Source organism: Amblyraja radiata, chromosome 34 (assembly GCF_010909765.2).
Source record: "Amblyraja radiata isolate CabotCenter1 chromosome 34, sAmbRad1.1.pri, whole genome shotgun sequence".
Taxonomy (NCBI): domain Eukaryota; kingdom Metazoa; phylum Chordata; class Chondrichthyes; order Rajiformes; family Rajidae; genus Amblyraja; species Amblyraja radiata.
The window spans coordinates 15,414,138-15,431,280 of NC_045989.1; the positions used below are offsets into that span (position 1 = coordinate 15,414,138).

At 41.3% G+C, this 17,143-nt stretch overlaps 1 protein-coding gene across 4 annotated transcripts in view; it reads left to right on the forward strand.

The window, feature by feature from the left end:
- unc13c (unc-13 homolog C) overlaps nt 1–17,143 on the forward strand; it is a 378,167-nt gene that overhangs the window by 269,116 nt on the left and 91,908 nt on the right. For all 4 annotated transcript variants that reach the window (XM_033050677.1, XM_033050678.1, XM_033050675.1 and 1 more), the window contains 3 exons: nt 2,183–2,272; nt 5,040–5,168; nt 12,483–12,616. In XM_033050677.1, coding sequence (XP_032906568.1) covers nt 2,183–2,272; nt 5,040–5,168; nt 12,483–12,616 — 353 coding nt within the window. The remainder of the gene's footprint in view (nt 1–2,182; nt 2,273–5,039; nt 5,169–12,482; nt 12,617–17,143) is intronic.

Consider the following 17,143-nt stretch of genomic DNA (forward strand, 5'->3'; position numbering starts at 1 on the left):
TGGTAATTGTACCTGCATCAGACAGTTTTAAGAAATTGTATTACATTTTCTAAGTAACTGGGTATGACCAAAGCATTTGTAGCTGCAGCAATCCATACTTTTGATTTGAAAGAGCAGACAAATCAGCAAGAAGTGCTATACTCTGTTAATTTTATTCAAAGGAACGCATTAGTAATACTTGAAGGTCAAATTACAATTAAATTTACTGAGGAATGCATATCGATGTATTGGTGACACGTGTATCAACGTAAGCGTTATCATCGGCAGTTAACAAATTGTTTTTGTCTCAGAGGAATCACGTGATAAACGACTCCAATCGTTGTGCAGTACTCATTAAACCCGAGAGCTTTTTAAAAATGTAAAATTCCAAGGCGGTTTTGCTGTAATCTGTTTTGTGTATTGTATGTGGAATGGATGAGTGCCTTGCTACCGTTATTCATTACCAAAGGATGACATAAGCCCTGTTGACATCACGAGATTTCGCTAACACAAAAATGACTTTAAAAGGCATTTACCTATGATTAGCATATCTATACTACTAGACTAAGTGGGACCCGTTGGGTCCCAGCTTCACACGGGAAGGCTGGTCCCCCAACACAATATTCCACCTCTCCACCAATTCAAAGATTGCTAGCCAATGTGGGGGTGGGGGAGGGCTTTCTGGAGTGCTAGCATGGGTGTTGTGGGCTGAAGGGACTGGTTTCCAGAGGGCTAGTATGGACATTGTGGGCTGAATGGATATTTGGGCAGGCAGCTCAGTCACTCAGGCCTGGCAGCTCAGTAACTCAAGCCTGGCAGGCTGGCAGCTCAGAAACTGCCAGAAATTCTACCGAAAACAGGTGAGAGACTGTGAGAGAGGGGGAGGGTGGACAATCAATTTTAGACATTGTCATCTTTTTTACAGTTGCAAAAGGCACACAGTTGCAAAAGGCACAGTATAAAAACACATAAAGGGCACTCACAGGTCGGTATTCTCAGTGTTCTGTAAAATTTCCACCTCAGACTGAGAGTCATGACCCGCTCCTTCACCCATCTTGCAGAGACTAAGCCACGCCCACACTTCCGGGTTTCATAGCTCCTCCCCCCTCCCGCCTGAAGGGGCGTGATTGACAGGAGAGAGAATCTCAACATTTTTTAAACATTAATAAGTCTTTTATTTTCTATCGATGGGAAAAATCCTCTGGCCCTGACAGCTGGAGGTGGACTCTGAGTAAGGTGGCCAAAAATCACAGCCGTAAGTGGTTGGGTTTTTCCTAAAATCAATATACAGTGCAAACAGGAAGTGGTCAAGTTTAGACTTTTAATTATATAGATTACTAAAACTCTCATCATGACCACTTCCTGTCTGCGTTGTAATTAAATTTGCGCAAAAACAATCCCCCATAGCACCACGATTTTTATACCTTTCTCACCTTTCTCCTCTGCTGCAAGTCAAATAAAGTTCTGATCGGTGAAATAGTACAAACGTTACGAAGGTTATGAAGGTTCCCCTTCCCTCACACCCCCCCTCCCCCACACCCGCCCTCCCCCACACCCCCGCTCTCCCCCACACACACACCCTCTCCCACCCACTTCCCCCACTCCCCTTCCCCCACATCTCTCCTGCCCCACACCTCTCCTCCCCAACATCTCTCCTCCCCCACAACCCCCTCCCCACCCGCAACATTTTGAAATGGTGGAAAAGTGACCTGATACAAAGGACATGCATTAATTATGCAGGTTACAAAAGGGTTCTGTTCCTGAGAACTGTTCGTAAACCAAATTGTTCGTACGTTAGAATTAAACAAAAAACAGAGTGTGGATCACATAAACAGCTGTGATGGAAGAGAAGAGCAGCCATCAGCCACTGACTGATTGAGTGAGTCTGCTCAGTGCTCTCAGGTCTGCTGAGCTCGCGACCCAGCTCTGATTATTGTGGCTGGCTCGTGTGTAACAGTTGGCGATCGTAACCCAGAGAGGGCCTGTATCCTTTTATTACCCTGGGGATGTCTGAAAGCACTTCACAGCCAATGTGTTTATGAAGCTTAACCCTATTGCACAGTTAACTTGTTTATCTACATGTAGGATCTTTAATGAAGGCTCATTAATACCGTGTATTCGCACACATTTAAGGTGCATTTTTTAAAAGCATGCAACTTTTGCCTGCATTTCAAAGCTGTAAAGCCAAATATCATTTTCCTAGGATAATTTCCCAGCAAGTAATCCAGAAAGACTGCAAGACCTGAAGTCTACAGTGGACCTTTTGACCAGCATTACCTTTTTTAGAATGAAGGTAGGCACTTATATTACATGTAGGACTGTTATATGGAATGTGGTTCATTAGTAAAAATGACCTTATTATTTTTTTTCAGAGGGGGCAACATTTTTTTTTTAAATTCTATCTTATATGGATTTTTCAATACTTATAATTTGACCCTGCACAAGTTTGCTGTGGTGGCTTGATCCTGTTAAAAGTGTTGACTGCAACAATGGATTGCTGTGGAGTGTAATGCACCATATAGTGCCATTTACAGACGGTCATTTTTTCATACAGATCCAATCCTCTTATCTAATCCTCTTATCTTTCCTGAAAGATGAGGAAACACTTTTACTCACAGAGAGTTATGAGTCTGTGGAATTCTCTGTCTCAGATTGCGGTGGGGGTCAGTTCTCTGGATACTTTCAAGAGAGAGCTAGATAGGGCTCTTAAAGATAGTGGAGTCAGGGGATATGGGGAGAAGGTAGGAACGGAGTACTGATTGGGGATGATCAGCCATGATCACATTGAATGGCGGTGCTGGCTCGAAGGGCCGGATGGCCTACTCCTGCACCTATTGTCTATTGAAATTAATATGTTGGTGAATTTTAATTGCCGAACATATTTTATTAATACAGAATCTTTGGGTTAATGTTCTGGATCAGTTATAGGCTATCTGAACCTGGATGGCATAAACTAGCTGTCTCAATGCAGTAGTTCATTGCATCACACATGGTAACATGCTAAATGTGGGCAACTTTAATCCCAAAAACAATGGAGAGGAAGGAATGAAGGATTGGGACTGTTGTGAAACTGACGGTAGAGAAGAAACCAGAACAAAGACAGTGAACTGGAGCAGTTTTTCTTTATCCAACACCGTGGTACTGATAATCTGTCCGTTTCCAGGATTAATGGGGGTGAGATATGGACAGGTAGACCCCTTTGACCCCAGTTACTTCATGTCCACATTAGCAGGCTGAGGGGCTTTATATTGACCTCCCATTTAGTTTAAACCTTGTCCAGTTGGTTCTCCAGGACTTGGGAATCCTGGCCACCAAAGGGAGGATCATTGATATATGAGGTACCTTTCCTGTTATCTACTTGATCCAGTTTTCCTGCCTTGCCTATTCCAGCATCTAGCTCACCCTCCAGTTCCCATTGGTCACTGATCTCCAGGGCATGGATGAAAGGAGAGGACAGAATGACAAGGAGAAAAATGTGTCATGATTTAATACCTCTTTCGAAAAAACTATTTGGAAAGAAAACTGCCTGTGGGAATATGTTGGTTTAATGGAATACCTACAGTATGAGAATGAACTGTTATCCTTGTGAGCAGTTATTTAACATTTGGAATGTATTATTCATGCCAGTGGTAATACAACAGCCAGTAAAATGAATATGAAGTAGAGCTCTGGACAAATGAAAGTTCTGCAGTGCTTATCAGAACCAATAAATGTTATTCCTTTCCCTTTTGACTTAGAATTCAACTTGGAAGTTCTTCCTCAGAGTAAAAAAACTGCCCCCCCCATATCTCCTTCAAACTTTCTCTCTCTAACCTTAAGGGCCTGCCCCACTTGGGCGACCTAATCCGCGAGTTCTGGCGAGCTTGCCCTCGACTCATACTCGCAGCATGGTCGACACAAGGTCGTAGGAGGTCTTCATAACTCTCCTTCATGCTCGAGAGTGGTCTTCGCGTACTCGAGGCCTCAGCTAGGTCGCAGCGTTTTTTTTCAATGTGTTAAAAAATTCCCAAGAGTAAAATACGGTTGCCAAGGAAAAAATCGCTACTTTTTTTACTCGCAGGTTTAGTCGTAGTAGGTCGTAGTAGGTCGCCATGTTAGTCTAGGTAATCGAGGGTAGTCGAAGGTAGTCGTAGATAGTCTTCATCATAGTCGAAGGGAGGTCAAAGGGAGGTCGAAGGAGATCGAAGGAGGTCGTCTTCACTCTCCACTATTCGGTGTCCAATTTTCCCGAAGTTAGTCGTAGCTAGTCGAAGCTGGTCTTCAACATGGTCGAAGGAGGTCTTCTACATAGTCGAAGGTGGTCTTCAACATGTCATTTTTTAAAACTCATCTAAACTGGCCAATTTTGTCGCTCAAGTGGGACAGCCCCTTTAACGCTAAGCCTTCTAGTCTTTTGACATTTCCATCCTGGGAAAACGTTTTGAAGCCTATCTAAAACTTTTCATACTTCTATTTTTTTCTACTACCTTTGTCCAAATTGCAGCAATTTTATTTATTTTCATCCCCATCCTGGCCTGTGTTGGCAACATGCTGGACACCGTGCTATGAGGCATTAGGTGCTACAGTGTGCTTGAATCAAGTTATGTCAAGTTACTATTTATGTTTAAGTCCTGACCTATCAATAATGTATTTATTACTGCAGTATAGTACAGATCATAACATCTCTGCCTGAACCCAGCGTACACTTCCAGCAGTTTGATCGAGCTGGTCAGGAGCAGAAGCTCTATTTAACATGGCTCTTGCTGGTTCAGGAGCTGCCCCAATTTTTCAATTAACTTAGCAAGATTTGAGGATGAAAGCTGTAGGTCTCCTCATGTTGCAGAATTGTTGTACTGAGCTAAAGGAGAAAATAAGTCTTGAGTGTCATGTGACATATCCCTCGTGACTTAGTTTGAAAGTAAAGTGGCATTGGAATTTTGTGCTCACAAATCCTTTACTTCACCACAGATTCTGACTTTGTGCATGTGGCATTACCACTGTTAATTTTTTTGCTTATTTGTATGATCTTTGTGGCAAAATTGTTGCTTAATTTGTGGCTCAATAAATATTAACAATTTCAGGTTCAAGAACTGCAAAGCCCCCCCAGAGCGAGTTCGGTCGTGAAAGATTGTGTGAAAGCCTGCCTGGACTCCACCTACAGATACATTTTTGACAATTGCTTTGACTTGTATAACCAGTTGCTGGATCAGGTAATAGATTTTGCTCTTTATATGTAAGTTTCCATGATTAACAATTTACTAGAGTATCCAAGAAATGTGAAGAAAATATTTCATAGTTATAATACAATGCAGTAGTGAAAATTACAGCTGTATTAAATGTGTATTTATTTGCAAATGTTTAACATCTCATTATTAGGAAACATTTCATCTTGAGCAACATTTTAATGAAGATATTAATTGAATAAATATTTATACATTTTTCATCACTTCCAGCTAGTGGAAAGATTCACTGATAACTACGTTGGCTGCTCATTATAATATGTTAAATATAGATGACTTTGCTATTGCAGAAAACTAGCATCGAGCTGTTATTTTCCCTCACAATAAGGTACTTTCACTTCAAAACCAAATCCAAGATAAAATAAAGTATTGGTGATAATTTAGACTCATACAAGAAGAAAAAAGACAGCCACACAGAATGATCATGATAATGTGGCTATGTAATGTACTTGGCAATGCAATTTCCTCTTTTGGTTGTGTTTCATTTTAAAGTTTGTATGTATAGTTTAGATTTAGTTTAGAAGTTAAAGTTGCCAACTTAACTTCCTCAAGTTATGTCGGCAACCATGAATGAAATCTTGCTGAATAGCCACCATGATGAGGCAATCGTATTTGGATAAATAAACCTTTCCTGTTAGTAGTGCACAGACAAGGAGTTTAGCTTAGTTTTTTGGTCATGTGTACCGAGGTACAGTGAAAAGCTTTTGTTGCATGCTAACCAGTCAGCGGAAAGACAATACATTGATATGAAAAGTGGGATAGTAAAGTACACAGAATTTAAAAATACATCAGTGACTAAAAATCAGCCCAAAAACTTCACAAGCAAACAAGATGGACAAACGAACAGCAAGTAACATGGGGAGGTGGGATGATAAATAATAATAACACTGGCAAAAATTGCTGTATTTTGAACAAAGGTAAGCAAGGGATCGTGTGGAATGGCTGCTAGGTGTTGGGGATTCATTGGAGGAGGAGATAGAGTACCAGATGATCAACAGAGAAGTGACATTTGTGTGTAATGTCAGGTAATGTGAATGTGTCACTATATTTGTGATGAGGAATGGGAGATGGTGATATTGTACTACAAGACGAACAATAGGAGAAAGCTGTTCATCTGGAAGGTCTCAGTCACCTGCTTACCAATAAGCACAAACTCAATTTCCCATTTGTCAAAGGCTGATTCCTCCTTGGATGGTCAGCAGCAGGTTGACAATGAGAGCCATCGCAAGAAGTCAAATTGAAGCAACAGCTGAATCTTCACAAATTCCATCCAAGTGCTTCTTCTGTCAATACAAATGGCCAGCTTGCCTTGGATCTCAAGACTCTATCCTTTTGGACTAGTCTTTCTTGCGGCACCTTGGCAAGATCATTGCAGGAGTCAATATCAACTACATCAATCACAAACGTCTCATCAATATATTTAGATACCTGTTCAAAAAAACTTCTTAAATTAGTCAGACAGGATCTCCTATCATAGACATTTCAATAGGTCCTGCATGGAAAGCTGATCCATAGAAAGACGAGCTGGCTAATTAGTGCCAAATTTGGCTTGGTGATAGGAGGCAGAGGATGTGGCAGAGGATGCTTTTCTGCTTGGAGTTCTGTGACCAATGGTGTACCACAGAGATCAATGGTGAGACCCTTGTTTGTGATAGATATTAATGACTTGGATGTGAATGTAAGAGGTATGTTTAGTGAGTTTGCAGATGACATGAAAGTTGATAGTGCTGTTCATAGCAAGGAAGGTTGTGTAAGGCTGCCGCAGGAAATGGATCAGATAGAAAGTTGGCCAAACTATTGGCAGATGGAAATTAATCCCATTAAGTGCAAGGTGGCAGATTTTGGGAAGTTAAATAAAGGAAGGACATTGACAGTAAATGGAAGGGAGATAAAGGGGCTGTCCCACTTGGGCGACCTAATTAGTGAGTTTAGAAGAGTTTGAAAACATTACATCTTGAAGACCTTCTTCGACTATGTAGAAGACCTCCTTCGACTATGTTGAAGACTAGCTACGACTAACTTCAGGAAAAAAATTGGACACCGAACAGTGAAGAGTAAAGGGCCTGTCCCACTTAGGAGACCTAAACAGCAACCTCTAGTGACTTTGCCCGCCACCCAAAAAAAATCATGGTCGAGGTGACCTGCAACCTCCTACCACCTCCTACGCATATGTTGAAAACCTTCCTCGACTACGAAGAAAGCCTCCTTCGACCTACAGCGACCTTCTTCGACTATCTTGAAAACTGGCTTCGACCTTGCACGTTTTACTCGAGGATGGTTTATGTTAAATTGGTCCGCGATTGAACAACACCCCCTTCGACCTCAAACAACCATATTGAAAACCAACAACGACCAGCGTCGACTGGTTACAGCTCAGATGATCACATGATTAAATGATGTTTGTAATGCATGTATATTTTTCTTACAATAAAAGCCTCCCAGGTTCTTTTTTAAATCATTCTGAACCATGCGAGCAGGGAAGGAACTAGTTAGGTAGATGTTACAAAAAGTACATCTACTGCTATCAGCAGCAGCCCTTTTGCTTCATCAGCCTTTCAAGAAAGGCAAAAGGGAAAGCACAAGGATGAAGAGGAAGCACAAGGAGAGGTGTCAGTGGGTGAAGCCCCTCTTACAAAGAAGATTGAGGCTTGGACAGTATGATAACCTGATGAATGTGCTGCAAGAGGAGGATTTGTCTGCATTTAAAAACTTTACACTTTTGCTGCCTTCAAATGTGCAGTGAAGGATGGGGCGGTGGTGGGGACATTGACTACCTCCCTGTTCTCCTCTTCCAGGGGTCGCTCATGCAGGGCTATCAACTCCTGTGGCATGTCCTCCTGCCACTCCTCCTCCCGGATGTGCAACACATGTATGGCAGGCTTTTTGGAGGGTTGTGCCCTACCCCTGCGAGTCTACCTTTTGGGAGCCATCACTTGTTCAAGTTTCCTCTGCTAAAAGAACTCTCCAACTATGATTGACCAGGAGTGACAGAGGTCACATGCTTATGTTTACATTGACCTTTTTTTCAACCAATTTTTTTCCACCCCGGAGGTATTGCCATCGACTACCTTCGACCTCCCTTGACTACCTTCGACTAGCATCACAACCGGCTTCGACTAGACCTGCGACTAAAAAATTATCGATTTTTAAAACGGCAACCTATTTTTAGTCGAAGCCGGTTTTAATCGTGATGAAACAATAGCAGCAACCTAGATGAAGCCTCGACCATGCAGAAACCACTTTCGACTATTGGGAGAGTGACCAAAACCTCCTGTGACCTTGTGAAAACGTTGGGTGGCGAGCAAGGTCACCAGAGGTTGCTGTTTAGGTCTCCTAAGTGGGACAGGCCCTTAAAGACGATCTCCTTCGACCTCCCTTCGACTATGATGAAGACTATCTCGATTACCTTCGACTACCCTCGATTACCTACGACTAACAAGACGACCTACTACCACCTACTACGACTATATCTATGAGTAAAAAAAGTATCGATTTTTTCCATGGCGACCTTTTTTTACTCGCAGGCATTTTTTAACATATTGAAAAAAACGCCGTGACCTAGCTGAGGCCTCGAGTACGCGGAGACCACTCTCGAGCATGAAGGAGAGTTACGAAGACCTCCTACGACTTCGTGTCGACCATGCTGCGAGTATGAGTCGAGGGCAAACTCGCCAGTTCCAAGAGTTTGGCCTGATGATGCTGGAGATCCAGACGATTGTGCTATGTCGTGTTTTGCATGAATCCAGATGCGTTAGTCTGTTTGTTTAGTAAGATTTTGCTAGATTGCAGAGTTCAAATAGAATATCATTACTATATGATCAGCAACAAGCAAGTTCCAGAAAAAATTAAATTCACTTTAATACTAACAATGAAAAATGAGTAGAATTCTAACACTAGCACATAATTTTCAAACTTTATTCTTGAATAGAAGCCAATTAAACTGATTTAAGTATCAGGATAAATCATACCACTAATTTTTGATGCATGGCAGCAACCTATCTACCACTTATTTATTGTATTTTTGTGCAAATTACATAGTTTGCATTTCTCTGCTGTATGTAAACTGTGTGATAATATGCTTTCACATCCCAGAGGACAGTATTTATTCCAATTGAGACTGAACAGTGATGCTATGGAAACCTTCAAATTGATTCAGTAAGAGAGCAACCAGATGGACCAGGATTAGCTCCAGATGAGGGGACCTCAAGATTGATACTTGGAAGACCAACTGGCAATCATCAGGCTAGCTGAAATATGTTAGTGTGAATTAGAAGAGATCAGAGAATGACTGTGCAGCTTGTTTAAGTGTCATGTTTACCTACCAACTGGAAATTGGTGACAGCCCAAAGAAAAGGTCTGAAACAGTGTTCATTTTCCAGATCTAAAGCAACATTACAAGATATCCTGAGCTTCGTAGCACATTATATAACACTGTTGTTTAGACTGTTCTCAATTACAATTCAAAATGTTTATCAAGTATTGTCAAAGCACCACCTTTCCTCAGTGGAACCTTGCTATTGACAATATAGTGTCTCCACATGTTGGAGCTCCTCCCTGTATCTCAAATAAAGGCAGGCATAGGCGCAGCTCAACACATTGAGTGTTATTGAGCTCACTGGACCTAGTTGTTGCACAATGCCCACAGTCGCTCTTGCAGCTCCAAGCACCTTCCAGCACTGCTCTGACATCTTTGGACAACCCCTGGGCCTTGCTGTGCGGTGGAGGGCTGCCATTTGGTAAATTGGCTACAGAGAGAATATGCTGAAGCCCCACATTCTTCACCACCACCAAAAACACTCTGGAGTTGCTGTTAGTCATACAATGCAGAAGCAGGCACTTTGGCCCAACTTGTCCATGCCACCATGATGCCCCATCCAAGCTAGTCCCATCTGCATGCGTTTGACCCATATCTCACGAAACCTTTCCTATTCATGTACTTGACCAAATGTCTTTGAAATGTTGTTATAGTCCCAGCCTGGGGTTGCCAACTTTCTCGCTCCAGCATAAGGGACAAAAGGTCAGAATAAGGGACAAATTCCCACAGCAATTCATTGACCGACTCGGGTGCTGGATTGCACACAAAACCCAGTCGGCAGGCCAGCTGAGGAGTTTTGGCCTGACATCGCGCGCAAAGTCCGGTACCCCATCCAACTTTATGTACCGATGATCGGCCATGAGAAGGATGGGTGGTGGTGTCGGCGGTAAGCGAAGGTCCGAAGGACAGACAGCTGGTCAGGCCGCAGACTGACGGGGCCACGGGCAAGGCGCTGCTGCTGCACTCCATGTGCTGCACTACGTTGGGATGGGTGAGGCGGGGCCGGACGCAGTGCTCTGACCCGACAGTCCTCTCGACCCGAGTAGTAGCAGTCAAATACAGGACAAGGGCAGTCACGTATGGGACAAACCAATTTAGCCCAATATACGGGATGTCCCGGCTAATATGGGACAGTTGGCAACCCTATCCCTGCCTCAACTCCTTCTGTGGCAACTCATTCCATATACTCACCACCCTCTGTGCGATGAAGCTGCCCCTCATGTTCCTATTAAATCCTTCCCCTTTCACCTTAAACCTATGTCCGGGTAAAAGACTCTGTGTGTTCATTCTATCTATTCCCCTCATGATTTTATACACCTCTATAGGATCATCCCTCAGCTTCCTGCACTCCAAGGAATAAAGTCCTAGCCCTCCCAACCTCTCCCTATAGCTCAGGCCCTCGAGTCCTGACATCATCCTCGTAAATCTTCTGTGCACTCTTTCCAGCTTGATATCCTTCTTATAACAAGGTGACCAAAACTGAACACAATACTCCAAAGGTGGTGGAAACAATAGTGCAGCAGCAGAGTTGCTGTCTTACAGCGACAGCGACCCAGGTTCGATCCTGACCACCGGTGCTGTCTGTATGGACTTTCTTCTTGTGACCACATGGGTTTTCTCCAGGTGCTCTGGTTTTCTCCCACGCTCCCAAAATGTACAGGTTTGTCAGTTAATCGGCTTCTGTAAATTGTCTCCAGTGTATAGGATAGTGTACGGGCTGATCGCTGGTCAGCATGGACTTAGTGGGCTGAAGGGCCTGTGTCCATGCTGTAACGCTAAAGGCTAAAGTAAAGTCTAACGACTTCAGCAACGTGTTGTAGGACTGTAACTTGTCATCTCAACTTCAATACTCAATACGCGGACTGATGAAGGCCAATGTAGCATTCTTGACCATCCTGTCAACCTGTGATACCACGCTCAGGGAACCATATACCTGTACTTCTAGATCCTTGAACTCAACAACACTCTCCAGGATCCTACAATTCACTGTGAAGGCCCTGCCCTAGTTTGACCTCCCAAAGTGCAACACTCACACTTATCTGTATTAAACTCCATTAGCCATTCCTCAGCCCACCTGCCCAACTGATCAAGATGCTGCTGTAATTTTTGATAACCATCTTCACTTTCTACGATACCACCCACTTTAGTGTCATCTGCAAACTTAGTAATCATGCCATGTACATTCTCATGCAAATTATTAATATAAACTGAAGACAGTTCTAATTATGATTATTGAGAGTCATAGAGTCATATAACTATATAGCACTGAAACAGGTCCTGCAATCCACCTTGTCCATGCCAACCAAGTTTGCATTCTGGGCCACATGTGGGCTAATAGAATTAGCTCACATGTGGCCGATATATTATGAAATAGAACCATGCTGATGCAAAAGCCTCAAGTGTTTACTAACAGTAGCAACTAGATACAAAGGTTACTCCTACACAATCTTTTCCCTCCAGCCATTTGTGCTTTCCCCTTGAGCATCAACAGCCGGAGGTGGACTAATGGCACTGGCAATCAGCTGCCATGAATTTGAAGAAATCTCAGCAAGTTTCGACTGACACATTATTTTTATACATATGAAAAGTGTCAATTGACTTGACAACTTAAGATGGAGCCTGAAACATGGCGGCTCTTGGGTATTGACTCCGTGGGGTCTACTGTCTAAAACTCTTGCACTTAGTATGAATGTGCCTAATATATAGTAGGTTATAGTAGCAAAAAAAATTGTACTTAGGTATCCGTGACAATAAAGTGACATTGAACAATTAATGGTTGCTGCTACTGAATATTTTACTCCACATTTCACACTTTTTACCCATTGGCCATCTTGACCATTCTGCATTTGGTGTGTTGAAAGTTATGTATATAATTTGAATATTGCTATTAATAGATAATATTCATGATCTGTAATATATTTACATAATATTACACTTTGTTTTTGAACATGGAACCTTTGTCACTACAGAGTAAAAAACAAGACATTCCTCGTGAAGAACAGGGACCCAGCAATAAAAATCTGGAATTCTGGCCTAAGCTCATTACTTTGATGGTTTCTTGTGTAGAAGAGGACAAGGCAGCCTATTCTTCGATCCTCAACCAGTAAGTAGAGTTATACATTTTAGCTTCAGTTCTGATGTCATCCTTGTGCTAAATGCAAAGATGCTTTTTGAAACATAATTAAACCTTAGAGCTTGCTGTCAATAAAAATAGAGAAACTCCAAGGCAAAGGATTACAATCATTTTTTCAATGATAATCTCATATTTTTACTAAACATCTACAATTGTGTTGCAATAAATGTACAAAACTGGGAAAAAAATTAAAACCTTGCTGCTGTGGGAGGGGGGTGGTGCAGGAAGGACTTGTTGAACAGAAATATTTGGCAGCTTTTTGAAATCATGATTTTACTATGTGGAGATCTGTTAAATTTATTAAAGAGATAACATTTTCACTCCTTCTGTCTGACAGAAATTATAGGTGGACATTTTTCATATGTTGACACTTCTGCTTTTGAAGATTCTTCAGTTTGGCTGTATAATCTTTGCCAATGTAGCCTTAGACAAAAATGAGCGTTAATAATCTGCAAAAGCAGGAAGAGTGAGTACTGATTGGATTGTGTCAGGATCCAAAATATCCAACCCACTGTTCCAAAATGAAATTTGCATAATTACACATTACTGTCATAATTCATTAAATAGAGATTTCTGGCCAACAAGCCACAAATTTACTTTGACAGTTAATGTTTATTTATGACCATAAAGTGTTGCTGCTGCCAATAAATTTGCAACAATAGTATTTATGTTCTAAATAGGAAATTCATAATCTGTTTGAAGGCAATTCTCGGCACAAAAGCCTGATCCACCATGTGTCAATAAAATTATCCCCCCAGTCTATCTGTGTTAAAGACCACCCATTACATAGGACTCAAATCTTCCAATAGATTAATCTTTCACTAAATGCATTAAAATATGCTACCATAAAGTGCAGGGGAGTTTCGACATACTAGTGATGTAAAATTCAGATATAAAGTCGTGTGCAAACTAGCCTAGAAATTAGATTGCATATTTAGATTAAATCGCTGTTTATTTAATCAAAAGAGATATTAAAAATGTGACCATATGAAGGTCATTTTGCATTATACAGCTAGGTCTCGCATTTCAGTTTTCTATTTAGATATGCATTAATTTGCTTATTTGCCCAGGCTCTTAGACCATTTGGAGCAAATTAGACAAGTTATGCCTGGGGTGTCTCTTGTTGGTTATTCCCTGGACAGCCGGGTATTTACAGTGTAACATGGACAGGACTCCACACTGTGTCCCATAGCTACCCTTTATCTTTTATTGTCCTTCCCACCACCACAGATCCCAGTTAATACACCTAGCAAACTCCACATTGACCCACACCCAAATGACCCAGGCTCAATCACACCACCCAACTATTTCCTCACTAACTCTCTGATTGATCTGAGCCTTGATACAGCTTCATCCACCACATGTCCTTGGTGGGCAGTCTCACCCAAGTCCAATCTAGGCCTACAATTGCTATCCCTCTCTTTTCCAGGATGCAGTATTCGCCTGAACATTCTTCATTCCCCAAATTTATTATTGGCCATAAAATGCCATCCAAATCCTAGAGTGCTGTGAAGTTCACAGAGGTAGGCTCAATGACCTGCTGTTGCTTTCATTATTACCATCTAGAATACCGAGGCGAGTACACTTGTATCTAAAATACCTGAACAGGTTTTCCATTCTAAAGAACTGAATAGATCAAGACTCCAAACAAAATACGGTCTGTTTTTGCTAACTACATATCTCTCCAAGTACAGTCCAGATTAAAACAAGTGGGGCAGACAAATTGAGGCAATTAAATTATTTAACCTAGCATTAATATTACATAATATAGTACCCTGTACTAGTGAATGGTACTTGAAATATTTACATTTCCAATCTCTGCTATTTGAGTGATAGATTAACCTATTGATTTTAACCAAAGTAAATTCTTCCACTAGAGTGGAACTTTCGTCAGACATGTTGAGCATGTTACTATACTATGGTAAAATTGATGTGGCATTTATTATTTGGTGAATCTATGATGTCTGCAGAGTAAAGCTGAGGATGCCTTTCAAGCAACTTGCTGATTTTTAAATTGTTCGTTGCTGTGTGAAAATGTTATGTCACGATCTTTGCCAGTCTTAGCCCCGGCATGCTCAGCCACTTTGAGCCATCATTTTGTCCAAAACCATTAGTTGTAGTGGTTATCAATCTTGAGATTTATTTGAAAACCTGTTGATCTGTCAACATGGATTTTCTTTCAGGCTGCTCTTTCTCTGACCTTTTAGTAAAAATATTTAATTGCTTAGCTTAAACTTAACTTAACTTAAAATAGGACTTGAAAAATGTATTTTCTGTGAGATTAAAGGTGAGATTAAATACTGTCTGCAAATTTCAGCCAATCTAAATAATCTTTACAGTTTTTCTGTGTCTGCCCAAAGTAGAAATATTCATGTTCATCGTGTATCCTGAAGTTCAACTGACTTTTACTGTAATGTAAATGTAAGATCTGAGCTTCTATTGTGCTAGTGAACAAGTTATATATTCACTGAAAGTCCATGCAGTTAAAGTCACCTAACAGGAAAATTGAGGATATTGAGATGCCACACATCTTATTAGTGCAGTATTTTGTCGGGTTCTAAGATTCACAAACTACACTGGATTTTATACATATTTAAATTGTTCACTAGTCGTTCCAACATCTTGGTCACAAAATAGTATTTCAATAAATTACACATTTCTTTGTCCATGCTCTTGTTTTAGACCTTAGTCTCATTTTATAACCCTCTTAAATTGGAAACATTTCTGCATTTCTGAAACATTCTTCTGGCAAAGTACAGCTCCATCTTAGGTTCCAAACAAAATGAATAGTTTTAATTAAGGCACAATTTCCAACATGCAGATTTTGTCCATTAAAAAAAAAATGATTTGGGCTTCAGAGGATGTGATTAGAGAATCAGCAGCCATCTGTGGCATTACCCCCACCAAAGCACATATGCAGAATTAATATATGTGTAGAGCAACCAGATGCTGCTTCTGAAAATATATGGATGCTTTGAGAGTCAAGTTTCTGGGAGTGTGGAAAATTCATTAACTATGTCCATATAGATATAGCCAATACAAACAGGTATAATAGATTCACTGGCTTCCAGCTACTTCCTTGTGATTCCCTCTTATCAAGTTAAAATAAAGAAGGGTCTTGACCCTAAACATTACTTTCTCTCCAGAAATGCTGCCTGAGTTACTCCAGCATTTTGTGTCTGTCGTCGATTTAAACCAGCATCTGCAGTTCTTTCCGACACAGAAAATGAAGAATGATGGATCACTAGAATTGTTGAATGGTGATTACTTCAGAAAGCACACATAAGACACAATATTATCTTACCAAAAGTATGAGATTAAATTCTGGAAGATTAATTTATTTTACAAATAAAATCAGTCACATTTCTGAAGAAGATGAGTAAATGCTTTTCCTTTAATCAACTTTTCTTTTTAATCACTCATCAATATCCTGAAACAGATCTCATTTCTATTCCATTAAGAACAAAAGACCATGATATTTTAAATTGTCTACTGGCAAATGGAAAAGTTAATTTATTATGTAATCTTAAATGAAATTTATTTTAAAATGTAACTGTTTAATATCTCATTTTGGGGTCCTTTGTCACAAAGGAGTTTCACCCAGTAAAGTTTTGAATTAAATTGGTTGACTTTATGTTGCTTTGACATTGCCAGGTCTCCCACAGTAGGTTTGGACTTAAAATGAGAACAATTCAATCACAGCAAAGTAAAATGGGAGTGGGAGAAAAGATGAGATTACTCAAATCTCTGGGCAGGTTTCATCAGAATTTGAAAATAGACATAAAGTAAGATATGTTTAAGAAGGAACTGCAGATGCTGGAAAATCGAAGGTAGACAAAAATGTTGGAGAAACTCAGCTGGTAAGGCAGCATCTATGGAGCGAAATAAATAGGCAAAGTTTCGGGCTGAACCCTTCTTCAGACTGATGTAGTGTGGGGGGGGGGGGGGAAGAAGAAAGGAAGAGGAGGAACCAGAGGGCTGATGGAGAGCTGAGAAGGGGAGGAGACAGTGAGGGCTACCTGAAATTGGAGAAGTTAATGTTCATGCCGCTGGGGTGTAAACTGCCCAAGCGAAATATGAGGTGCTGCTCCTCCAATTTACGGTGGTCCTCACTCTGGCCATGGAGGATGCCCAGGACAGAAAGGTTGGATTCCGAAAGGGAGGGGGAGCTGAAGTGCTGAGCCACCGGGAGATCAGGTTGGTTATTGCGGACCGAGCGGAGGTGTTCGGCGAAGCCATCGCCAAGCCTACGCTTGGTCTCACCGATGTAGATCAGCTGACATCTAGAGCATCAGATGCAATTGATGAGGTTGGATGAGGTGCAGGTGAACCTCTGTCGCACCTGGAACGACTGCTTGGGTCCTTGAATGGAGTCAAGGGGGGAGGTAAAACGACAAGTGTAGCATTTCTTGCGGTTGCAAGGGAACATGCCCGGGGAGGGGGTGCTACGGGTGGGAAGGGACGAATTGACCAGGGAGTTACGGAGGGAGCAGTCTT